The sequence below is a fragment of the Sciurus vulgaris genome, assembly GCF_902686455.1.
Source record: "Sciurus vulgaris genome assembly, chromosome: 15".
Lineage (NCBI taxonomy): Eukaryota > Metazoa > Chordata > Mammalia > Rodentia > Sciuridae > Sciurus > Sciurus vulgaris.
This window is the reverse complement of record NC_136476.1, coordinates 52,203,949-52,229,903: the sequence shown is the minus strand read 5'-3', so window position 1 is coordinate 52,229,903 and position 25,955 is coordinate 52,203,949. Positions and strand designations below refer to the sequence as shown.

The following is a 25,955-nucleotide window of genomic DNA, read 5'->3' as shown; positions in this document are numbered from 1 at the left end:
TGAATTCACTTATGAGTTCTAAAAGTTTTCTGGTAGAATTTCCAGGTTCCTCTAAATATATAATCATGTCATCAGCGAACAGGAATAGTTTGAGTTCTTCTTTTCCTATTCATATCCCTTTAATTTCTTTGGTTTGTCTAATTGCTTTGGATAGTTTCAAGGATGATGTTGAATAGAAGTGGTGAAAGAGGGCATCCCTGCCTTGTTCCAGTTTTTAGGGGGAATGCTTTCAGTTTTTCATCATTTAGAATGATATTGGCCATGGGCTTAGCATAGATGGCCTTTACAATATTAAGGAATGTTCCCACTATCCCTATTTTTTCTAGTGTTTTGCGATGAAGGGATACTGTATTTTATCAAATGCTTTTTCTGTATCTATTGAAATAATCATATGATTCTTAAGTCTGTTGAGATGGTGAATGGCATTTATTGATTTCCGGATGTTGAACCAACCTTGCATCCCTGGGATAAAACCCACTTGATCGTGGTGCACTATCTTTTAAATATATTTTTGCATGCGATTTGCTAAAATTTTGTTGAGAATTTTTGCATCGATGTTCATTAAGGATATTGTTCTGAAATTTTCTTTCCTCAATATGTCTCTGTCTGGTTTAGGTATCAGGGTGATATTGACTTCATAGAATGAGTTTGGGAGGGTTCCCTCCTCTTCTATTTCATGGAATACTTTGAGGAGTATTGGAATGAGCTCTTCTTTAAAGGTTTTGTAGAACTTGGCTGAGAACTCATCTGGTCCTGGACTTTTCTTTGTTGGTAGGCTTTTGATGATTTCTTCTATTTCATTGCTTGAGATTGATTTATTTAAGTTGTGTATGTCCTCCTGGTTCAGATTAGGTAATTCATATGTCTCTAGAAACTTGTTGATGTCTTCAAGGTTTTCTATTTTGTTGGAGTATAGATTTTCAAAATAGCTTCTAATTATGTTTTGTATTTTACTTGTGTCTGTAGTGATATTTCCTTATTCATTCTGAATTTTAGTAATTTGAATTTTCTCTCTCTCTTTGTTAGTGTGGCTAAGGGTTTATCAATTTTGTTTATTTTTTCAAAGAACCAACTATTTATTTTGTTAATTTTTTTGATTGTTTCTTTTGTTTCAATTTCGTTGATTTCAACTCTGATTTTAATTATTTCCTGTCTTCTACTACTTTTGTTGTGTTGTTGGTCTGTTCTTCTTTTTCTAGGGCTTTGAGCTGTAGTGTTAAGTCATTTATTTGTTGATTTTTCCTTCTTTCGTTGAATGTGCTCCATGCAATGAATATTACTCTAAGTACTGCTTTCATAGTGTCCCAGAGATTTTGATATGATGTGTCTTTGTTCTCGTTTACGTCTAAGAATTTTTTAATTTCCCTCCTGATGTCTTCTGTTATCCATTCATCATATAATAGTGTATTATTTAATTACCAGGTGTTGGAGAAGTTTCTGTATTTATTCTGTTATTTATTTCTAATTTCAATCCATTATGATCTCATAGAATACAAGGTAGTATCTCTATCTTCTTATATTTGCTAACAGTAGCTTTATGGCATAATATATGGTCTATTTTAGAGAAGGATCCATGTGCTGTTGAGAAAAAAGTGTATTCATTCTTTGTTGGATGGTATATTCTATATATGTCTGTTAAGTCTAAATTGTTGATTGTGTTATTGAGATCTATGGTTTCTTTATTCAATTTTTGTTTGGAAGATCTATCTAGTGGGGAGAGAGGTGTGTTAAAATCACCTAGTATTATTGTGTTGTGGTCTATTTGATTTCTGGAATTGAGAAGGATTTGTTTGATGTACATGGATGAGCCAATGTTCAGGGCATAGATATTTATGATTGTTATGTCTTGCTGATTTATGCTTCCCTTAAGCAGTATGAAATGTCTTTCTTTATCCCTTCTGACTAGTTTTGGCTTGAAGTCCACATTATCTGAAATGAGGATGGATACTCCAGCTTTTTTGCTGTTTCCGTGTTCATGGAATGTTTTTTTCCCATCCTTTCACCTTTAGTCTATGGTTATCTCTTTCTGTGAGCTGAGTCTCTTGCAGGCAGCATATTGTTGGATTTTTCTTTTTAATCCAATCTGCCAGTCTATGTCTTTTTATTGATGAGTTCAGGCCATTAACATTTAGGATTATTATTGTGATATGATTTGTATTCCCTGTCATTTGACTCATTGTTTTTTGACATGATTTGGTTTCTCCTTTATTTGGCTATTCCTTTAGGCTAGTTCCTCCGGTTGCTGATTTTTGCATCATTGTTTTTCATGTCTTCCTCATGGAATATTTTGCTGAGAATGTTCTGTAATGCTGGCTTTCTCTGTGTAAATTCTTTTAGCTTTTGTTATCATGGAAGGATTTTATTTCATCATCAAATCTGAAAGTAAGTTTTGCTGGGTATAAGATTCTTGGTTGGCATCCGTTTTCTTTCAGGGCTTGGTAAATGTTGTTCCAGGCCCTTCTAGCTTTTAGGGTCTGGATCGAAAAATCTGCTGATATTCTTATTGGTTTTCCCCCTGAATTTAATTTGGTTCTTTTCTCTCACAGCCTTTAAAATTCTGTCTTTATTTTGTATGTTAGTTATTTTCTTAATAATGTGCCTTGGTGTGGGTCTGTTGTAATTTTGTATATTTGGAGTCCTATAAGCCCCTTGTACCTGGTTTTCCATTTCATTCTTCAGATTTGGGAAATTTTCTGATATTATTTCATTGAATAGATTGTTCATTCCTTTGGTTTGTTTCTCTAAGCCTTCCTCAATCCCAATAATTCTTAAATTTGGCCTTTTCATGATATCCCATAATTCTTGTAGATTCTGTTCATGATTTCTTACCATCTTCTCTGTTTGATCAATTTTGTTTTCAAGATTAAATATTTTGTCTTCAGTGTCTGAGGTTCTGTCTTCCAGGTGTTCTATCCTATTGGTTATGCTTTCTATGGAGTTTTTAACTTGGTTTATTGTTTCCTTCATTTCAAGGATTTCTGTTTGTTTTTTTTAGTATCTCTAATTCTTTATTGAAATGATCTTTTGCTTCCCGTATTTGCTCTTTTAACTGTAGATTGGTGCGAGCATTTAATGCCTGTATTTTCTTTTTCATCTCTTCCTTCAATGCCTGCATTTGCTCTTTCATCTCCTTGTTTGCTTCCCTGAATGTTTTAATTATGTACATTCTGAACTCCCTTTCTGACATTTCTTCTGCTGTGCTGTCATTGGGTTTTATTCATATAGTATGTAGGTTTGTGGGACATTTTCTTCCCTTGTTTTCTCATATTGGTCAGATATCAGTGGAACTCTGAGATATTGCAGATTTCCTCTATTGGCTTATAGTGTACCTGTAGATTTCCAGTATATCACCCCCCAGCTTCAGTAGTCTGAAGTCTTGGAGGAACTTAATAATGCAGTGCTTCTGAAGAAGGCTGCCCCTAGCCTGCTGCTGGGTCCACAGCTGGGGGCTGGTTCTGTGTGGAAATCCTCTCACTGGGCAGGCCTGCTCTGAGAAGCTGGCTGTAGACAGGGCCTGCCACTGCTGGAGGGAGCCGGGCTGCTCAGGGAAAGCCTCTGGCTGTCCTGCCTTGGTCCCAGAAGCCACCTGTGGGCCAGGGCCTGCCACTGGGTTCAAGGCTTGGGGTTGGCTTTGTGTGGAAAAGCTCTCACTGGGTGGGCCTGCTCCAAGAAGCTGGCTGTGAACCCCACCTGCCGCCGGAGGGAGCAGGGCTGCTTGGGGAAGACTCTAGCTGCCCTGCTCCAAGAAGCTGCCCACTGTCCGGGCCTGCCACCCAGGCCGAGCTTCACCTGGTGGGAGAGACTCACCCTGCTGCTCTATGTTGGTCCGAGTCTCTCAATACCTCCCCTTCTTGAATCCTGAGTTCTGGAGCGATAGGAGATGCAGTCACCCTCTAGTTTGCCATCTTGGATCTCCTTCCTTTTTTCAGTTTTTTGGATTGTAAAGTTAAAATGCTGATTTAAGATTTTTCTTGCTTTTTAAAAGAATGTAGGCAATTTCAGGTATTATATTTCCTTATGAGCACTCCTTTCATTGCATGCAATAAATTCTGGTATGTTGTATTTACATTTTCATTTGTATCTGAATATTTTATAACTTTTCTTGTGTTTTTTTTTATTTGATGCATTTGTTATTTTCTGGTATTTTCTTTAATTTCAATATTTTGGTGAATTTACCAAACTCCCTTCTCATATTGTTTCTAATTTCATTTCATTAGGGTCAGAGAACACTCATTGTATGACTTTAATCCTTTTATTGATACTTGTCTTCTAACTTAATATCTGGTTAACTTGGAGAATATTCCATGTGTACTTGAGAAGAATGTGTAGTTTCCTACAAAGTGGAATGTTGTGTGCATGTCTACTAGATCTAGTTAATTCATAGTGTTGGTCAAGTATTCTGCTTTATTATTAAACTTCTGCTAGGTTTTCCCATTATTGAAAGTTAAGGTATTGACATCTCCAACTATTATTGTTGAGTTGTCTATTTCTCCCTTCAATTCTGTCAGATTTTGTTTCATATATTTTGGGGCTCTGTTGTTAGATGCATAGGTTTATAGTTTTTCTATCTTCTTAATGAGTTGACTCCTTTATTATAAAATATCATTTTTTATCTCTTGTAACAATTTTTGTTTTCTGATATTAGTATAGCTACTCTGTGACTTCCCTTTTACTCTTTAAATAGGTTATCTTTTCCCATCCTTTAACTTTTAACCCATTTGTCTTTAAATCCAGAGTGTGTTTCTTGTATATAGCATGTAGTTGTGTTATTTATTTTTAATTTATTCATATTTAATGTAGTTACTGACACAGTAAGATTTATGTCAGCCATTTTGCTTTTAGTTTTTCATGTTTCCTTTTTCTCAATTGCTCTCTTACTCTTTTTTGTAATAAATATATTCTGGTATGTCATTTTAATTATCATTTCCTTTCAAATAAATTTTAATTGGTGCCTTAAGGATTACAATTTTTTTAATTTATATTAATTTTCTTAATTAGTCCTAATAAGTTTTATCTTTATCTTAACAAACATAAATTAAGAAGCTAGTTTGAATTAATACTAACTCCATTTCAATAGTATATAGAAACTTTGCTCCTATATAGCTCTATTTCCTTTATCCTCCTTTGTTCTCTTTTTGGGCATACAAATTACATCTTTATACATTCCATACCCATCAATACATATTTGTAAATATTACTATATTTAGGTGTCTTTTAAATAACATAGGAGAAAAAATTACAAATAAAAATACATTTATGCTATCTTTTACTTTTACCTCTATAATTACATTTACCAGTGCTCTTCATTTCTTCATGAAGATTTGAGTTGCTGTCTAGTTTCCTTTATTTCAACATGAAGGACTCCGTTTAGTATTTTTAATAGGGTAGATTTGCTAGCAAATAATTCTTTTAGCTTTTGTTTATCTGGGAATGTTTTGACTTCTTTTGCAGCTTTGATAGATAGTTTTTCTGGGTATAGAATTTCTCCACAATTCTTCGAATATATCATCCAATGCCTTCTGGTTGCCATGGCCTCTGATGACAAATAAGCTATTAATCTTATTGGAGACCCCTTGTACGTGATGAGTCATTTCTTTCTTGCTTTTTACAAGATTTTCTGTCTTTGTCTTTTGCGTGTTTGTGTACCAGGATTGAACCCAGTAATGCTTAATTGCTAAGCCACATCTCCAGTCCTTTTCATTTTTTATTTTGAGATAGGGTCTCACTAAGTTACTTAGGACCTTCCTAAGTTGCCAACACTGGCTTTGAACTTGCATTCCTCCTGCTTCAATCTCCTGTGTCACTGGGATTACAGGCTTGCCTCTTTATGCCCAGCCTGTCTTTTTCTTTTGACAGTTTGATATGCTGTGTCTGGCTGTGGATCTCTTTTTATTTATCCCACTTGGAGTTCATTGAGCTTTTGGGGGTGTGTAAATTAATAAGGTTTTTCACCAACTTGGAAAGTTTTCAGTTGTTATTTCTTTTTTTTTTTTTTTTGGTGCTGGGGATCGAACCCAGGGCCTTGTGCTTACAAGGCAAGCACTCTACCGACTGAGCTATCTCCCCAGCCCCTTCAGTTGTTATTTCTTCAAATATTTTTGGTCCTTTCTCTTTCTCCTCTCTTTCTGAAAATTCCATTATTTGTACATTATTATGCTTGATAGTGCTCCCTAGGTATTATAGACTCTGTCTGTTTCTCTTTTCCCTTTCTGTTTCTCAAATGGAATAATCTCAATTGACCTATCTTCACATTCAGTTGTTTTTGTTATGCCTTCTCCAATTCATTCCTGTGCTATTGTCAAATTTTGCATTTCAGATCCTGTACTTTTCAACTCCAGAGTTTCTGTTTGATGATAAAAAAAAATTTTTTTTGCAGTGTGGATTGTTCCTTATTGATAATCTCTGTTTAGTGAAACATTGTTTTCACATTTTTCTTTAGTTTTTTTAGACAATATTCTTCAGTTCTTTGAACAGATTTTAAGTAACTGATTTATAATCTATCTAGTAAGCCCAAGTTCTGGGCTTCCTCTGAGTCACTTTTTACTGATTACTTCCCCACCACCCTATGTATATGCATAGGACATGTTTTTGTTTGTTTCTTTCAGTTTTTGTTGAAAATGACCTTCTAAATAATATAGTGTGGCATCTATGGAAACCAGAGTCTCTCCTCTCTTCAGGGTTTATCGTTGTTATTGTTTGTTTGTATAATGACTTTCTGAACTAATCACGTAAAGTCTGTATCGTTTGTTGTCTAGGGTCAGTGAAGTGTCTGCTGGTTAGCTTAGTGACCAGCCAATGATTGCATAGAGATTTCATTAAAAGATTGGAGTGGATGAGTCTCCCATTTCTTGTTTTGTTGAGGGAGTGTTAATACACAGTATACTTCTGGCACTATTTTAGAGTTACTTGCTGACATGCAGGACACCACAGGCTCCCAGTCACTGTGGAGCACTGAAGACAAAAGAGGGCTGTTACACAGTCCTCAGCTGCTCCCAAGTCCCAAACCTGGGGGAACAGTTATAGAAGCAACAGAGCTAGATCTTCTAGGGTATCCTCTTTTTGTACAGTGAATCCTTGTTGATTATGTCCTGGTTTCTGATTGTTATTCTGCACTAGAGTGTCCCTTTGTTTAATTCAGTGTAATCTCTAATGCCTATCCCCACCCCCTAGTTTAAATCAGGCTAAAGAGTCCCCACTGCTTCCCCAGCCCTCTTAGGCCACCTTCAATCTTCATTCCCCTTCCTATTTTATCACTCCAGGTTAATGCTTCTGCAGTATCCTTTCCTAGGACCCAGAATGAGGTGCAGTCTCTCTCATCACAGTTTAAACTGAATAACTGCTTCTGCAGAAGTAGGTAGAAAATTTCCGGGTTTTGCTCTCTTTGATCCAACTATCTTAGGAAGCATTTAGTCTTCTGGCTCCCAAGTGTCTTTTTTTTTTTTTTTTTTTTTTTTTTTTTTGGTGTAGTGTTGGGAATCAAATCCTGGGTCTCACACATGCTAGGCAAACATTCCCAGATCCCAACTTATAAGTATAACCTGGTCTCCCAGGTCTATGTGCAGTTTTCCATTCTTCCTAGACAATTTCCTACAAGCAATAATTTTTGGAATCAACTAGAGCGTCACCTTTGAAACAGCTTCATATAACATTAGTGGTTTTGGGCCTGCAAGATACAGGAGCCTCTGGCACTGATGGAGCCTCAGGATACCTAAATAGACACATCTCAGCTAAGGAACAAGCTTAGATCCTATAAACATGCTCTAGGTATTTATAGGTTAAAGCAGTGAGGATAGAAGAAAGATTTGATTGGATACTTCAAGAAGCTTCCATGTGAAGGGCCTAATAAAGTTTCAGATAGGGAATGATTCAGGGAAGAGTCTGAGGCATAGATAGAAAAGGGGCCCCAAAGGCATGCAGGAAGTTACCCAGGTTTTAGGGACTGATTCTTAAGAAGAGACCAAAAAAATAAAAAATTACTTGTCACTCAAGTAATGGATCATGAAATGACATTAATGTGTTCAGGAGAGAACCTAGACCAGAAGTAACTGGAAAATATCCCGAAGGTTTACTTGGGCAAGAAGATGAGCAAATCTATCAGAGTAGGTCCTTATAGATATATATTGTTCATGGTTTGCTGACAACCATATGCTGTCCCTTCCTGATAAGTCCTACAGCTGCTTGGAAACTAGATTTTCAGTACCCTCAGTGAATCAGGAACACTCTCTGCATGTCTATTGGAAGTTTTTCTTCCTTGACTCAGGAATTACACACATACTAAAAGTCCAGATGTTATGGTTTTTAGTGTGGAAGAGATAGAGCTTAGCTTTCAAGGTCTTTGAATCCAAAAAACAGTTAAATTTATAGAAATCCTCTCATGGCCCCTTCCCCAGTCTAGCTTTCTTTCTCAGCCACCCATGTTTTAAGCATAGATAAACTGAGGTTGTTTAGTTCCTTGAAAGAAAGTCTTAGGTAGGTTGGGAGATTAACACCGTAAAAAACTCATTCCGCACCCTGGCATAGTCCTTTCCCTGTCCCCTCAGCTGTGAGCAAGAAAGTCCAGAGGGCCCTGAGGTACTGGTCATGGGTTCACAGAGAACGCTCAGTTCAAGGAAAAGAGAAGACAAATTTTTTGGTTCATGATACTGGTATCATGGTTAAACTTTGTTGGGGATAAGAGAGACAGTCCAGAGTCACCCAAGTCAAACAATAGCATGACATGACCCAAGAGATGAGAGTGGAGTTGCATCCCAGCAGACTGCAGTCATGGAGGAGCAGTGCCCACAGGTGGAGGTCAGAGAGGAGAGGGTCTGAAGGGGTTCACCACATCTTTTCAGAGTTTCCTCTTTAGGAGAAGGACATGGAGACTTAGGAATTCTTTCAAGGGACAAAGATGCAAGGGAGAAATGAAGTCCAAGGAGATTTCCAAGGTTCCTAAGCCATAATTGGAAGATGTCCTGGAGACAGTGAGCTGGATGTGTCTAGTAAACTGAGAGGTCAAAGGACTCCAGCGACCAAAAAATGCCCCTCCCCAAGAGTGCCAGTGGTTCAAAATCCAGAATGGCTGTGCCTTAAAAAGAATATTATTGTCATCCAAAATGAACAAATGATTTTTATAGTTCTGTCATTACAAAATTACACACACAAAAAAATCTAAAATATTCAGGAACTTGTGTGAGAAAACTTAATAAAGGGTTTTAAAGAGTAAGCCCATTCCCCTGCCACATCTTCTTTACTATCTTGACTTCTCTACAGCTCTGTGTATATGTGTGTGTATGTGGGGTTACACAAATATTAAAGGACCAGTAAATCCCACACAGCCTCTAAGTTCAATTTGCAGGTAGAGCTGTAGAGCTGGCCTCAAGGCATTCCCATTGAGTGCCCCTTACTTCAGATAACCTGATTTCTAGGGTCTCCTAATCCCATTCCCAGTGTGTGCTCCATGAAGACATGAAAATTCCCCAGGTCCTGTGTTTCCATGAAGGTCAGAGGGAGAAGTCTGGCTTAGTGGACCCAGATTCCAAAACTTCAGGCTTTCATAAAGAACCAGGACAAGAATGGAGCCTTGAATAAAGAGGACTACCCTAGGAGCCACAGAGCAGGAGAGCATGAAGTAGGGGATGCAGGATTGGGGTGTCCCTGCTCAGGCCAGTGGATTAGGAGACACCCTTGTGAGCAAGAGCCCTTGGTTTTCTTCTGCACTATGAGGAACATCCTCTGGCAAAAATAGTTCATATAAAAGGATGAGGAGCCTTTTTCAGTGACTCTGTCCTGGGATGAAAGGTGAGGCAGCAAGGCCACAGTAAAGCCAAGTCAGTGTCCACTGCTGTGCAGGGCCAGGCTCAGCTTCAGACAGCACTGCCTTCATGACACTGGGGACACTGAGCTCAGGAGAACATAACTGTCCTGGGTCTGATTCTGGGGATGCAGGCATCACACTTGGAGGAAGGACAGCCATAGGAGGAAATCCAGGCCTAGACAGCTCCTGTGGATGGGCATTCTGCAGCCCCAGGGGTCCTTCCTACCCAGACCCAAGGGAAAGGACAGGGACATCATCATAAAGGTCACTCAGGTTTTGAGAGCCAGAGTTGTCTCAGCAGGAATCAGCAGGTCAGATACCAGAACAGATATCACTAGAAAATTGTGAGATGCAAGGATCAGCAACTATGATCAGTGCCTCCCACGGGGCCCATGTCCCCAACCCAGGCTCTGCCAGCTCTGGCCAAGGATTCCAGGAATCTAGCTACCCTTTCTCTTGCCTGATCTTGGTCTCTGGAGATGTCTCTCTTTTGGTCAGCTACAAAGTTCTCCTCCATCCCCTCCTAGGAAGAAAATTCCTCAAATTCACAGAAATTTTAGACAAGAGAAGAAAATCTATTCAATATCATGTTAATATATTTTCCAAAGAGGATGGTCCCTGTTTCTTATGACCAGGGATTTATTTTTTCTTCCCAAATGGTCTGATTCTTCTAATACCTGAGTGGTATCTTCTATCTTTCTTATGTTTGGGTACCTGTTTTAGAAATCCGAAGAGTCTGAGTTTAGAGAAAGGAAGGAATAATCCTCAGCTTTTATCAAGGGCCTGCTTGGGCTTCTCAGAGGTGGCCTGGACCCTGAAGGGAGGTTGACAGTAGCACTGCACACCTGTCCCCATCTCAGGTTAGTTGTTCCTGCTCAGAGGCCATATTTTTAAAATATTTTATTTTTTTCCATAATACTGTCATTACAAAAAAATACAAAAAAAAACTACTATAAAAACATTCAGGGGCTTGTCAAAGTGAGAAAACCTAAAGACCCCACCCCAGGACTGGCTAAAGCAGTCTTCTCCCAGCTCCTTCACTATTTGATTTTTATACAACTGTGGGAGTGGGGTGGGGTCACATAGGCATAAAAGGGCTGGAAATTCCCCACACAGCCTCCAAGAAGGATAAGAAATAAGTAGTTTCACATATCATAAAAGTGGGATTTGGAAGTTTGGGGTGGCTAGGCCCTGAGTTCAGAGGTGTGGGGAGAAACATGTGACCCTGAATCTCTTGGTGGGAAATAGCTGCCACCTGACCCCCAAGCTCTTTCCCTTCCTGATGAAGGCTGGGAGATGGGCCCTGCACCACCTCTTAGCTTCATACCTTAGACCCCTCTTCTTCTTTCCCTCTGCCCTTGAACACTCCTCAAAGCAGCTGTGAGGACAGAACTTCCAGCTCTGTGAAGTGTAGCCTGAGTAGCTGTCAGGAGGCTGCTGAGGGCTGGTTCACCTCCCTGTCCCAAATGAAAAGTGTCTTGTGCTCAATGGCCCTATTCATGGTTTGCAGACTGTCCCTTCCTATCTCCTGCCCTCTCTATCTCCTGGAGAGGCACAGATGCTCAAGGGCTTCATGTGCATGAATATGTGTGTGATAACCTTGGACACTATGGACCTGGGAGTGGGGGAATGAAAGCAGTATCCTTTCTATCCTCTTCCTCCCCCAGCAGGAGGAAACCAAAGGGAAGGGAGAGGAAAAGGATTAGCAAGGCCAAGAGGGGAAAGAGGACATGCTATTTACAGGCATGGATAAGGAATCTACATCTTCAAGTAGCACTCAAGTCACTCTCCAGCCACTGAAGTGGGAACTGGATTCAAAGCTAGTGACATGAAAATTGACCCCTGGCCTGGGCTAGCTCTCCCCACCTCCCTCCCACTCCCCCAAAGCAGCCCAGCTCTGAAAGGGGTCAGGAATAGGAACATTTTCCTGAAAACCAGTGGTTTTTTTTTGCATTTTAGAAAAAGTTGCCAGTGTCCAGTGGACATCAAGCTGGGTGCACATCGGGTGGGGTGAGTGTGGGGTATTGCTGTGGTAGACTCTGAACTAGCTGGGGCAGAGCCTAGGAACAGGGTAGGTGCTGCTTCAGGATCTGTCGTGTCTGTGGTGTTAATCTGTCTGGGAAGCGAACTTTGAATTCCACAATGAGGTCTCCCCGCTGAGTGGGCACCTTGGGGAAGGGAAGGCCTTCCCCACGGAGTCTCTTCACGGTGCCTGGCTTGATGACATCATTACAGGGCAAAGGGATCACTCGGCCATCAATGGTGGGAATGTTCACGGTGCAGCCACACAGTGCCTGGGGAAAACAAAGCAGAGAATGAGGAAAAGGTGGGGCAAAGTTCATGGGAAGGGAGGAGAAAGACTGAAATGGGGGAAGAAGGTGCCACGTGCCAGGAAGGTAGGGAATGTTTTCTGTCACCCACACAACACATGTACACGCACACACACACACACTCACTCACACACACACACACACAAAACCTGAGCAGGTCCCACCTCCTTGAGGCTGATCAGGGCACTGTAGAGCACATTGGTGCCATCTCGGCGGAAATGTGCATGGGGCTTGTCTTTGAGTACGAAGACAATGTCAGCAGGGATGTTGTCAGGAGTGGCATCACCCTCTTTGGGGAAGGTGATCTTGGTGCCTTCCTTCCAGCCACGCTTGATGACGATGTGCAGGATTTTGTCCTCTGTGCGTACAGTTCGCCCATCAGGGTTGAGGCGCCGTCTAGTGATCTTCATGCGTTTGGTGGAGCCATGATAGATCTCTTCCAGGGACACCCGCAGCTCATGTACCACAGGTGGGTCCTGCACCTTGCGCCGGGGGTATAGTGGTTCTGGGGCTCTCCTTGGACCCCTACTAAGCCCATTGAAGCCAAAACGACCAAAGGCACCAAATGGGTCCTCATCTTCATCCACATCCATGTCATCTGGATCAAAGCCACTAAAGGGCCGAGTGGAGCGGCTGCTGGCAAAGAAGATATCGAAGGGGTTGGAGCCACCAAAGAAGGAGGCAAAGGTGGCATGGGGGTCCCCATGAAAGGTGTAGTGAAAGGAGCCACTGGAGCCACCTGACGTACCACTGCCGGTCTTCAGGCCTAGAGGGGAGGAGAAGTTAGGGGCATTGTGGCCCATCTTGGCCCCACACCAGTCACTTCCCTCTGCCCTCAACTCCCAGTTCTTGGGCCTAGAGAAAGAAGCAACCTTTAACTCCAGAGAGGATCAGGCTAACAGTAAGAAAAACTTCTGGCGAGATTAATTTCCACTCTTAATTATGTATTTAAGAATAATGTACATCTTGAGGTTCGAAGAGGCTGGATTACCCATTAGATGAAAAAGTCAGAACTAGGGGACTTAGAGGATGGACTTTCAGTTCTGTCACCTTTTCCATGTACTCATGCCCAGAGATGTCTCACAAAGCCTTGAGTGGCTGGTCTGGTGTCACATTACAAGTCATACCTGACTCCCAGACCCCTGCTTATCTCCAAAGACAACAGCAAGAGGCAATCAGACAGGATTTGACCACTTAGGGGTTAATAAGTGACCTGCCCCAGATGAGTTGGGGAGACAATCTAGGAGGAAACCCATTTTATTCTGCTTCTAGTAATGCTTCCTCTTTCCTTGACTCATGCCAAATGGGAAATTAGAAAGGCTCAAAAACACAGGAATGATTTTTTTACAAGTTTTCAAATATTTTACTCTCAAACCCTGCTCACAGTGTTGCATAGCTCCAGGGAGTGTCATTCACACAGTGCAGACACAGACTACAATGGGAATGAAGCTCCTGGAGTTATGCAACATCAAGCCCTAGACCCCACACCTAATGTAGACCAACCACCATGCATGAATGGCTGGCATCTTGCAGGCTGTGACCCCAAGTGCTCTCTCGTGAATCATGTCCTATCTAGGGTTCAGAGTCCTGGATGGCACCTTCGTGGGTGTGGTGGTGATGGTTATGGAGGTCCTGGGAGCTGTGTGGAGGGGATTAACATTGAGAGCTCATCCAGAATATGTAGACTCTGGGGTGGGGCCCAAGCTAGAGGAAGGGTTCCTTCTCTTTGAAGTCTTTTATCTAGAATTTCAATTGGTCATGGAGGCCTGAGCCTAAATTAGCCTCATTTCCTGGGACCACAAGGATAGATTCGGGTTTCATTAGAGGGGCCAGGTGGTAGGCAGTTCAGGTACTTGTAGTAGCCACCCCTTCACTTCTCTGTCAAGATTTAGGATCTATTCTTTCCTCCTATTGAGGGGCTATCAAGCAAGTTCAAAAAGCTTGGCAGAGCTCAGTGAGAGAGGGAGGTTGAACTGATGACAACAGGAGGGGGTAATTCTTCCTGTGGGATTCCTCCTTTACCACCACCACTCCCTTTTCAAGCTAGGAACAACTTGTCCCAACCCAGAGCTGCACATAGAGTCTGTGTGCACAATTGTTCTGGCTGGCTCTTGCGGAGGGGGCAGAGTGGACAAAAATACAGTCAACATTTCCAAGGCTGCCTCTCCTTTCCCAGGCCCTGGTGCAGCCTTAGGGGTCCTTGGGATGAAAATCTGCACCAGAACCTGGTGTCTGGGCTGATTCTGAGCATTACCCTGCACTTAGGCTTGGGCATGCTGGTGGCGGTAGTGGGGTGAAGTTCAGGGTAGCTCTCCCAACTCCCACCTGCTTCCTAAACAAAGGTGAGGCTGAGTGGAGGAATGCATGCAATTCCGAGACAGGTCACATGGTGGCATGGTGTCTGCACAGCTTCCCTCTTTCCTATCCCTACCATTCCCATCCCTCCACCCCGGAGGGATGGGAATGCTGGGGAGAAAGCTGGGGACTTCAGGAGATAGTGAATTTGGGAGTTTGTAAATCTAGGAGGCGAGCAGAAAAGATAGAGGGAAGTAGAAGCATGGAGAATGAGAAGAGGGGGTTGGGAGGACTGGGGCACACAAGAGGGTAAGGGTAGAGAGGAATGGAACACAAAGCAAGGAGAATGGAAAAAGAAAAAAAGAACATTCCTTTGAGTTCCTGCTTTGTATCAGGTACAGTACATACCATTAGCCCATTTCATTTTGAGGATAGGGTGGGGAGGGTGAAGAGGAGGAGAATGTGAAAGAAAGGTGGGGAAGAATGATAGTTCCTCCCAGGAAGGAGAGTCCTCAGCTGTGACAATGTCTCTTAATATAGCCTGACAGGTGCCTGTGGCTGGCGGGTGGCAGGCAGCCCTGAGGGGCAGGCCCAGAATTAGCAGCTACATCATGCTCGTGGGATGTGCTGGGAGGGGCCACCCTCTCAGAGCCTTTATTTGGGCCTTTCCTGCCTCCCGCCCTGTGCTTGGCCACCAGCTGCCCCTGGGAGGGGGTGAGATGCCAGTAGCAGTTCCCCTTCCACCCTTGGATCCCTGCCACTTCCTCTGGGAGGTGAAGCTCCATTTCTGTTCTCCTGGCCTAAAGTGGGCTGGGGTGGGGGAAGGGAAGGGGACAACCATGTCTACTCAGGGCTCTGGTGGTTAATCCCCAGGCTGTTTAAGGGCCAGACTTTTATGCTGATGAATGTAAATGCTCTGTCCTCAGAGAGCCACAGGCACCCTTTCCCTCACCATTCTCATCAGCCAATGAAGCAGCAGGGACTTCAGGCAGGACTAATAAGGCTGAGAAGGAAAGAGGGAGGGGGAAGGCCTCTGGCTCCTGCTTCAGACCTCTCTAAGGCCTGAACTAGAGTAGGGTAGAGAGAGGCAGTAAGCTGAGACTAGGTAGTGAGTGGTCTCCTCTCTCCCTTGGGTGTCAGTATTAGGAATACTTGCCACCTTCATCCCTGCTCAGTTCTCTGCTATTAGAGCCAATTCACTCAAACACAGGGGTCCCTGTTGGGCTGCAGTGCAGCCCTCTTACCTTCCTCCCCGTACTGGTCATAGAGGCTCCGTTTCTTAGGGTCACTCAGCACATCATAGGCTTCTGCAATCTCCTTAAACTTCTCCTCAGCATTGGGTTCTTTGTTCTTGTCTGGGTGGTACTTCAAGGCCATCTTCCTATAGGCTTTCTTGATCTCATCCTCGTTGGCCCCAGATGGGATCCCAAGAATCTTGTAATAATCTTTTCCCATTACAGCCACTGGACCGGCACTGGTCTCCTTATTTCTGAAAGAAACCCAGGGCCAATCCTTGGTGCCTTTATTCTCCACTCCTCAGCCCTGTTCTCAATGATCCTGCAATTCCTAAATGACTCCCTGTGTGACCTTCAGTAGTAGGTCATGCCTGTTCTGTGGGCCTCTGTCTCCCCATCTGTAAAATGAAAGGTTTAGGCTAGATGATCTCTTTCAGTTCTGACATCCTAGATTCCATGAGTCCTTCCTCAGCTCCTGGATTTTCCCAACAGGAAGCTGAAGGTTATGGCCCACTTCTTAAGGCTCAGCTGAGGCCCAGGCCCTTGGGCTAGACTGAGGACCCCCGAGGTCCTTCTGAGTGAGGTGGCACCGTGGACTGACAGACCACACACAGAAGCTGGCGAAGGTCAGTGCACTGGGTGAGGTCACCTGAGCATCGTGGTCTCCTACGCCACACCTCAGGCACAGTGCCCAGGCTGAGGGCAGCTGGGGCAGTGGCACAGGACTGGGAACAGGCCTAGGTCTTCGGCCAGCTGTCCTGGACAGCCAGGCTGAGTCAGGGTATGGGTGTCTGTGGAGTATTCTCTGCCACTGAAGACCCCAGGTCTCCCTACCCGTCCCCCAGCCTATGCTAAGTCTCATGTGTGAGTCAGATCACAGGGTGACTCACAGTCTTAGGAAACTGCCGTTTCCAACACCCTCCTTAGCAGGGGGTGGCAATGTCCTTCCCCCAGTGAGGGCAGCAGTTGCCTTTACTCATTTCCCAGTGTCTATACACAAAGCTGTGTGTAAAGACTTGTCTGTGCTGCCTGAACACCAGTGTTTGTGAATAGAAGTGTCTGAGGATAGGGCCTTTTTAAACCCTAGCAGCTAGGAGACAGTTGGGCATTCCCTGAAAGTCCCTCCTTCTCACCTCCCCTTGTAGTTTAGAATCTGGCCCCATACTAGACCCACACTCTCCTGATAAACCATTTTATGTGGGGTGCAGGGTCATCTGTTACATGAAGAAGAAACACAGGGCTCTTATTCTTCTACTTGAATCTCCCCTCCCCCATCCATGCATCTATGTAGGATATGAAGGGAAGGTGCTTTTCTATATCTACAGTTATCTGGGGGAAGGATCAGAAGCCATTCTCTTGTCCTTCCGAAACATGGCTGACCCCGTGCCAAAGCCAGGAGAACCAGAGTCTTTCTAGCAATGTCCTGGGCTGGCAGCCATAGCTGAGACCTGCTTTTCTGACTGCTTCAAAGCAGTGAAGTATACAGGGTGCCTGGCAGGAGTGAGAACTGTGACTTGGTAAGGGGGAGGCCTCCAAAGCCCCAGGTAGGAAGGGACAATGACCTTAGCTCTTGCCCCCACAAAGCCTACTGAAGGTGGCTGGATTGACTCACGGTGCTTGGAGTCACTTCACTCTGATGAAGAGAAGGCACCATAAAGACGCTCCCCCATTTCCCCACACCAGCATGTCACGTCTGTGGGGGAGACTGGTGTTGGGGGAGGCAGAGAAGAAAGAGCATCTGGGGGAGGGTGGCCATTTTCAGAAGCAGCAGTAAAAGCCGTCTGAGAGGGAGCGGGGTGGGGGTGGGGTGGTCTGCCATCTCTACCTCAGCCCACACCTTTCCTCCGGGATTGGGAAGGAACCCCAGAACATCAACAGGGTGCCCCAGAAAACTATAGCAGCTACTAGGCAGAAGGCAAGTCAGAACAGCTCTCCAGTCCACCCACTCCTTTTGCTGTCCCTGCATTACCTTTTCACCCGGCCAGTGTCCTCTCGGGCACCCACCTGCTATCTCTCACAGACTCATAATTCTCTTGCCTCCACAGACACAGGGCAAACTCTCTCAGAACCTGCCTCTTTCTCCTCCTTCTCCTTTCTACCCTCCCTCACTCCCCCTACCCACAAGCCGCATGGTACAATGACAAAGAAGCCCCATGGTATGGCATTGCCTTTGATGGAGAAGAATGAGGAGGATTTAATGTAGAGGCAGGAATGAAAAATGGGGAGAAATGGCAAGAGGGCCTGTTGAGGTAATAGGTCTTGATGGAGGGGGGATAATAGATGACAAATGGAAATGACAGATGGACAATGGGTTATGAGGGGTGGAGAGCAAAAACTGTAGAGAGTTGTGTTGGAGGAGGTGTTTGTGAAAAGGATTTGAGAGAGGATATGAATGATAGGGGTGCAATTCATTCACAGGTGAGAGAGAAGGGGGTTCTTACATGTAATTGAGGATGAGATGAGGAAGCAAAGAGGGGATGGAGGGGTATGGCTGACGTGGAGAATTTGACTTGGTGTGGGTATGAGCGCCCTTCTCAGGAGGGACTTACCGAAACTTTACAAACCCATTCAGCGTCCACGCTCGAAGTTTTAAGGGCTCCAGCTGAATTTTAAACATCAAGCTGGCTAAGAAGTCTTCTCCCCAGAAGTGTGGGAAGCTCCGGAAAGCTCCTCGAGCCTGTAGTGGGGGTGCTGCTGGGGGTGGGCAGGAGAGCACTGTGCGCTTAAACATGCCCAGCCAAGCCCCTCACCTCTGATTGCTCCACCGGAGCCTGCTTGGAATGCTGCAGCTCTGGAAGCCACCTCCTCGGATTCTCAAAGGCCCTTGCCCAGCAAGGCCTGTCTGGTGCTGCAGGAGCTGGACCTGATCCCCAGGTGCTGAGAGTGAAGGCCGAGGGTCCACTGGCTACCTGCTGTCAGGTGCAGCAGTGTCTGGCTGATTGTGAATGGCTGTATGGCAGTGTGACAGTGAGGCTGGCAGTGGCAACGTGTGCTTGTGAGTGGTAGTGTATGTACCTGTGACAGGTGTGATAGTGAGGGTCTGAGAGGCAGCGAGCTCCTATCTGGGGAGGACCCAAGTCCAATACCCAAGAACCTACTCAATGAAGTCACTGACGGGGAGTCTCCTCCCCCGCAGATGGGCGGGGAGGGGCGGGGCAGAGCAGAGCCTGGTCAGGACAAAAGGCGCTGCGGGGAGAGGAGGGGAGGGGGTTCTGACGGGCGGAGGAGGGGGTCGGTGATGTCACCCGCGCTGGCTGGCTGGCCTGCTCAGAAACGCCTCTGCCCGATAGAACCCAATTCGTCCCGACCCGACCCGACTCTCCCGGCTCAGAAGCTGGCTGGCGGGAGAACCAAGCCTAGGGTGCGGACGCCGAGCACCGTGCAGACCCCGAGTTCCCAGTCTCTGCACCCCCACAGAAGAGCCAATGGGCCCTCTGTGTCCCAACCCCCCGACACCAAGACCCCTGTCTCCGTGACACCCCACTCCCGGGACCCCTGAGTCCTGGATCAGCGCCCTCACCGGTGAGGAGCTGCGGGTGCCTCCGCGGTCCGTCACACAGCCGCTGCCCCCTCCCCCGGCTCCGGTTCCGCCGCCTCCACTCGGGACAGGAGTCGCCTGCCCGCCGGCCGCAGACAGCGGGACCGGGAGCCCGCCCCCACGGCTCCGCCTCCGTATCGTCGATTGCGCCGTCTGCCCGTCACTCAGCTAAACCTCTGCTGTGATTGGGCAGCTTTCAACGAGCGGCTCAGTGTTAGCCACCCCTTCTCCGCCCCTGTCACCCGGCCACACGCGCACACATTCCGGACAGTGATTGGTGTGGGTCTGATTGGTGCCCTCTGGGATCAATCAACCACACCTCTTCGTCATCTCGTCCTGTCATTGGTGAAAAGGATAGAGGGTGACAACTCCACGCGCCCTTTGATTTTATTGGCTCGTCTGTAGGACTCAGACCTCTGCCGGGGGTGCAACTATATTAGTCCAATCTCCGGTTTGAGAAGGTGGGACGTACTGGTCATCGCTCGAATCCCGGGAGAACCTTCTGGAACTCGTGCAACGTCAAAGGCAGCCTTAAAGGAAAACTGCGCCCACCAGTTGGCGGTGGCACCGGGCATTCTTTCCTTTCTCCGTTTAGGCAGGAGGCGGGGGGCGGGGGGAGAAAGAATAAAGCACTCTGGGAGGTGTAGTCCCTGGACCAGGGCTGAAAGGTCATCCGAGCTACCTGTCTTCCTTGGAACTGTGAACCGACCGCGACCTCACCTTATTTGTTTACTTTTTATTTTATTTTTTTGGCGGTGCTGGGGATCGAACCCAGGACCTTGTGCATGCAAGGCAAGCACTTTACCGACTGAACTATCTCCCCAGCCCCCTGACCTTTTTTAGTTTACTTTACTTGAACCTGGGGTTGACCTGACATGGCCTAACTGAATCTCAAACTTGTAGAGTTTAAGTGCCCTTCTACTCTCTCCTTTTATCAGTAATCTGGCCTTTTGCCCCAGGAGTGGCACCTCCTTGATTCTCTTCCCGAGTCCCCTTTCTTCTATATAGTCCTTTCACCCTCCTTCCCTTCTGAGTAGCTGCTTCTCACCCCCACCGCTCCCTTTTCAGGCTGCTTATAATCAGCCTTTCCTTTTACTTCCTTTTTGAGAGTTTCTGAATTTTAGCCCCTTTTACTTGCCCCCTTTCTTATCCCTTATCATCTCCTGTCTGTCGTCTGCCCACCCTCTTTTGTCTTGGCCTCTTTCTTTTCCTCTTTTATTTCTCTCTCTCTCTCTCTCTCTCTCTCTCTCTCTCTCTCTCTCCCTCTTTCTCTTCCTCTCTCTTTCTATTCTTAATCCTACCTCCATATCCCTATCCCTATCCTTATCATAGTTCCCCCTTTACCTTTGATGTCAGTACCCCACAATCCCCTTTCCTAACACCCTCAGACTCTCTCATCTCAGCTCCCCCCCCCCCCCATTAAATCATTAAATCTCAGTTCTAGTGTCCCCAATGCTCAGAGCAGGCGGGGCTGCGGAGGCGGTCGCCAGCGGAAGCCGCCGCTCCAGCAGACACGGAGCCTGGCGCCCACGTTACTGTCTCCCAGGCCCATCTGTGCTCGAAAGAGCGGGGGTGGTGAGGGGGTAATCTGGGGGTGAAGAGGGGGAGGGGATTCTTGGGGGGTTCAAGGAAGGGCCTGGGAAGAAGCTCTTATCACTTTCCTGTGTTTTCCAGAGAGAGTTTAGACACCCATGAAATCAAGCAAACTGGATAGAGCTGGAAAAGCAGACTTGGAGTACTTAGGCCACAGAATAGAGAATGAGAGGGGTCTAGGGGTCCTGGGGTCAGGTCTGCAGTATTCTTTCCTGGTCCTTCTTTTTAAGGGGCTCCCAAGTGTAAAGGGTATGAGTTTAAAGTAAGAAAGGAAATTAGGGTAAGAAGAGGATGGAGAGGAAGTGGGGTTAGAGGGATGAGGAGGGGGTGGTGAAATGGGGTGATCAGTATGAGATGAGGGAGACATTGTTGAGGTAAGGAGGATGGAGGATGGGGAGGGGAGCTATGGTGGTTAGGAGGGGAAAGGAATGAGGATGGAGAGAGAGGCTGGTTGGATGATGAGGACTAGAGGGAAGGGGATGGCATGAGCAGCATAATGATGGGACAGGGATGTGGGATGAGGCGGAATGAGGAAGGGAAAGGACAGTGAGCAGTGATGAGAGACTGCAAGTGTGACATGGAGGTGGACAGAGTAGCATGAGGGAGCCCAGGACTGATGCTGGTTCTTCAGATCTGGGGGCTTTCACTCCCCTTCCCCCTGACTCGTGGGGGCCCAGGCTGTGGGTGGCTCCACTTTTTCCTATTCCAGTTCTGTCTCTTCTGCCTCCCCCAACTTGGTCTATGCCAATATGGAGGCAGAGTTTAGTCAGCAGCTCTTACCTGGCCCCAGCTAATGCTAAAATGTAGGCTTGGACCTTTGGGGTTGCAGGGTTGTGCCCTCATGAGTTGATGACTTGAACTCTGTTATCTGCCTGGATTATTATTGCTGCTCTCTGTCCCATTGTATTGGGCATCTGGGATGTGTGTAGGAACCAGGGTACATAGTGGCATAGTCTGTAAGAATGTGGGCCCTAGAGTCAGACTATGACTGTGTGAGGCTACTTGCCACATCTGTACCCCATTTTGTCCTTTCTAAATGGAGACTTGCAACAGCAATACTTCACAGCATTGTTGTGAGGGTTAATTAAGGTAATACAAGTGATGTACTCAGTTCTGAGCTTGTAGTTAATGCTCAACCAAGTTAACCATTATTCTGTGATCACAGGTATCTGGGTGTGCGAGTGCATCTATAATGTGTGAATCTGGGAGTTATTTGTACTATTGTTTTGGTAATTCAATTTGTGAGAGTATATCTGTATGATTATTTTTATATGGTAGTATATCTAACTCTCTATTCTTTGTTGTAGGTATGTGATTTTGTGTCAGGGTACATATGTGATTAAGTGGCTATGGAGGCATGTCTCCATGACAAAGAGTGGGTGAAGTATGTGGTTGCCCAGACGCTGACACCACATCTGTCAGTATATGCATGTATCTGTGATCCAAACACCCCCGCTCACCCTCCCTCCTGATGGAGACTGGAGACGTCATAACCCTAGGTGTCCCTCACTTCCTCACCCTGAGGGAACCGGAACATGTGGGCAGGGACGGGGGTGGGTGCCAGTGAGGAGGTGTTTAGACAGGAGCCTATGTTCCCTCCCAGACTGTATATGGGAGGCGGAGCCCCCTATTTTGCATACATTTCAAAGCCTCCAGAGGAAGTGCTCCCCCCCTTTGGTCTGTTCTCAGTTCCCTGTCTTGTCACCATGGCAGCAGTTGCCAGGGGCTGCCATGGTTGCTAAGATCTGGATGTGGGATGCTGCCAAGCACTGTTACCAGTAGAAACAGAGAATCCTGGGGTTGTGGGGGGAGAAGGAAGACTATTCCCATAGTTGCCTGCTCTGTTTAGTGACAGGATTGGCCCATGGTCCTGCTCTTTCCCCAAATTATGCTTATGATTTAAATGTGATAATACACTGGCTGCTGGGGGTTTTATAGGAAGCTGGAACTGGAATTCCACCATTGGAAGAGAAAAGGGCTATTACCATCTTTAAAGTTAGCAAATCCTTAGAAATTAGTGATTGTCCCCATATCCCTCATTCCTCTCCCCTGGGAAGTCTTTGCTTGAGTTCTCTAGTGACTGGTTGCTTACCCTCTGATGTTTTCACCTGGGAAAAGGAATGCTGCATTGACTCATTACCTTGGATACAGACTGATTCCTTCTTGTAGTCGAGACTCCTAGCACCTCTCCCAATTCACACTTCGTGTTGACACCTGAACCAAAACTTTGGTTCCACACTGAGTTATGGCCTGAGATGCTAACTCTGGTGATAGTTCAGGATGTGACAGTACCCCAAAACCAGTGTAAGCCTAAGCCCTTTTCCTAGACATGACAAACCTAATTTTGATTCCAGATTATTTGAACTCATCCTTATTGTTATTATGACCCTGTACACTGTACATTGTCTGAGCACTAACTATGTATCTGACTCTCTGACTCTCTGGTTCAGAACCTACACAGATGGTTACATAGGACTTAAGGGGGCTATTTCTTGCTTTGAGATGAGATGGCAGTGCTCGGAATGACCAGCAGAGGGCGTGCAGCATCAAGTTCTAGAGGCAAGCTTCCAAGAGCCCACCTGTGAACTAAAGAAAAAAAATATAGTTTTCAAGTTTTTGATGCCATGTGGCATGTTCTGTGGGTTCTTAAAGTTATGAAAATATTTCCTCCATCTCAGCTGGGCTTAAGTCTGGGCATGTGCCAGAAGTTTCTTAACTGTTGACTGGCATGTCAGGTCTCAGAAAGACTCCATACCTGATAAGGTATCTCACTCCCAATTCTGCGTCTTCTGTTATGTGATTATACAGCTTTGCTGCCCTCCCCGGAATCCAATTATCTTTTGTTTGATTGAGGATAAATCTGCTTTTCTATAGTGTCACCTTTTGTCTTCATTTTTGAGACTACATCATCAACTTTATTGGCCTGCCAGTCATCTGTCAGACATCTGTATCCCTCATGTCTGCCCCTCTCCAGGGTTTGAGTCTTCATGGGTTTCTCCTCTGCTTTGTTCAGCTCCTACCACTAGGTCCATATTCACTGTCATGGGTTTTAGTTTGTGGTACCTGGCTCTGATCAACTTTTTCCAGGAGTATTGATACAGTGTATAAATGAGTCAGTCTGCCTCCCTTCTCTGACCCTGAACTTCTTTCCATGTAGCTTTAGATTACATTGATTCATTTTTGGTAGCCATCTCATACAGTTCACTTGTATCAAGTTAAGACCACAAACTCTTATCCCCCTGAGCTGCTAAATACTCCTGCCCATCTATACCTATTTTGATTTTGAAAAACTAAAGATACTTAAAATAAATATAAAACATTTTGACAACAAATTATGTATTTTAGAGCAATCTTTGAAATCTATGCACTTGATGTTTACTTAAAAGATGGGTCAAAGAAGGAATGAAGGTCCCAGATGGCTTGGCTGTGACTTCAGCACTTTGGACAGAGGCCACTGGCAGTACCCCCAGCTATGTCTGGGACTGTGGGAGGGTGGAAGATGACATTCTTAGAGCTTCAGATGAAGCATAAATCCTTGCTGTTCACTCAGTGCCTTACAATGTTTAAAGCTCTTTCCTATTACCAATCTCACTCCGTCCTCAACTCAACTACCAGCTCAGGAAGCAGACAGCAGGGATTATTTTCTGGATTTTTACAGATGAGGAAACAGGTACAGCAAGGTCAAACTCCAAACAACCCTTGGAAAGGGTGGTGGGGTAGAGACAGCACACTAATTACTCATGTTTAGTAAATTTAGCAACCACTGTTTTTCTTTGGGGGATGAATTTCCCTAGGGATCAAAGAGTGCATTTGAGTCGGATCTGGACAAGGTGGGTAGAGGTTTGTGTGGAGCAAGTGGCAGCTGGTAGGAGGAACAGTCCTTGGAGGGGCCTAAATCTCCAGCCAGGGTTGCAGGACTGAGGATGGGGAAACCTTGTTCTGGTCCACAGAGACCCAATATTTATGCCTTTTTTTCCGCCCTGATGTTCAGCTTCACTGTCTGGAAACAAAGAAAAGAGGCTTGTGTGATGGTATTAACCTACCTTTGAGTCTGATGAACAATGTTCCCCATGGGAAAACTTCAGGGAGAGAGGAGACATATGGGAGCCCAATGAGTGAGTGGGGTGAGTTGTCCAGGTGGTGAGAAATCTGTGACATGACTACAGCCTGGTTCCCTGTTTAGGTCTATTCTCAGGCACAGAAGGGGTGAGTCCTAGCCCACTTTACAGCCATTCCCTTGAGGTGTACTTTGACAGACAGCACAATAAAGTAGCTAAGAACATGGGCACTGAGAACTGACTACTTGGTTCCTCCACTTCCTAGCCGTGTGACTATGTAAACTTGAGAAACGTAAAGTGTTCATATATCTGTAACACAAACCTTATAGGGTCTGTTGTTTTGTGGTGCTGGGGATGGAACCCAGGGCCTTGAGCTTTCTAGGCAAGCACTGTACCACTAAGCTACACCCTTACCCACCTCATAGGGTCATTTTGAAGATGAGTGTGAAGTACTTAGGATTCCCCAGTGCATAGTACATACTAAAATGTCAGCAATTACTTGTTCTTGGAGCTTCTGTGGCTTTGGAGGTAGTGTCAGCATCTGGCTCACTGCCTAGAGATGCTGAGGAACTGGCTATTCTCACCAGGTAAAGGGATGAATGGGGATTTCATAGTCCTCCAAATGCCTTCCAAACCTAAGTTTTCCCAATACTATCATATTACACTAAAACAGTGTATAAAAATGGGGAGGATTCTATCATCCAGGGAAGTCCCAGAAGTTCAGGAGAAAACAGCCAACTAGCTTCCCTACTTTGTAGTTTAGCAGGAACTGGAAGAAGTGTCTAAAACTAGCCCTTAGTGAGGAGGGGGAAATACATTGCAGACAGGCTGGAAGCCTTTATTATCTCTTCTTTGAAAATTCTGACTTTTCCCTTCAGTACTCTCTGTTGCATTTCCCTTTGTGTCCGTATGTGTGGTGCCCCTATACACACCCATCATTTGATTCTTGGGGAAAGTCAGGACCAGGAAATCTCTAGAAAGCAAGCCACAGTAGCTCATCTTATCCCCAGAACCAGGAATTAGTCAATGATGGGAAACCACAGAGAAATGGCCTGCCCATTTCCAGGTTCCCCAAACAACAGGAATCAGGAAGCCAAAATAGCATCACAT

The 25,955-nt window shown here is 45.3% G+C and overlaps 1 protein-coding gene across 4 annotated transcripts; it reads right to left on the bottom strand.

Annotated features, from left to right (window-relative positions):
* Positions 1 to 9,091: 9,091 nt before the first annotated feature.
* DNAJB5 (DnaJ heat shock protein family (Hsp40) member B5) lies at positions 9,092 to 19,324 on the bottom strand (the record flags this gene model as incomplete). 4 transcript variants are annotated; one of them, XM_079112375.1, is made up of 5 exons in its annotated part: positions 9,092 to 12,090; positions 12,291 to 12,892; positions 15,666 to 15,910; positions 18,407 to 18,533; positions 19,177 to 19,286. In XM_079112375.1, 3 exons carry the CDS (start codon positions 15,874 to 15,876, stop codon positions 11,857 to 11,859), a joined length of 1,047 nt encoding a protein of 348 aa, XP_078968501.1. In that variant the 3' UTR covers positions 9,092 to 11,856. The 4 variants fall into 4 exon arrangements, with proteins under 4 accessions (XP_078968501.1, XP_078968500.1, XP_078968499.1 ...); XM_079112374.1 differs by lacking the exon at positions 18,407 to 18,533 and adding an exon at positions 18,206 to 18,350; XM_079112373.1 differs by lacking the exon at positions 18,407 to 18,533 and having other exon boundaries at positions 19,177 to 19,324.
* Positions 19,325 to 25,955: the final 6,631 nt, after the last annotated feature.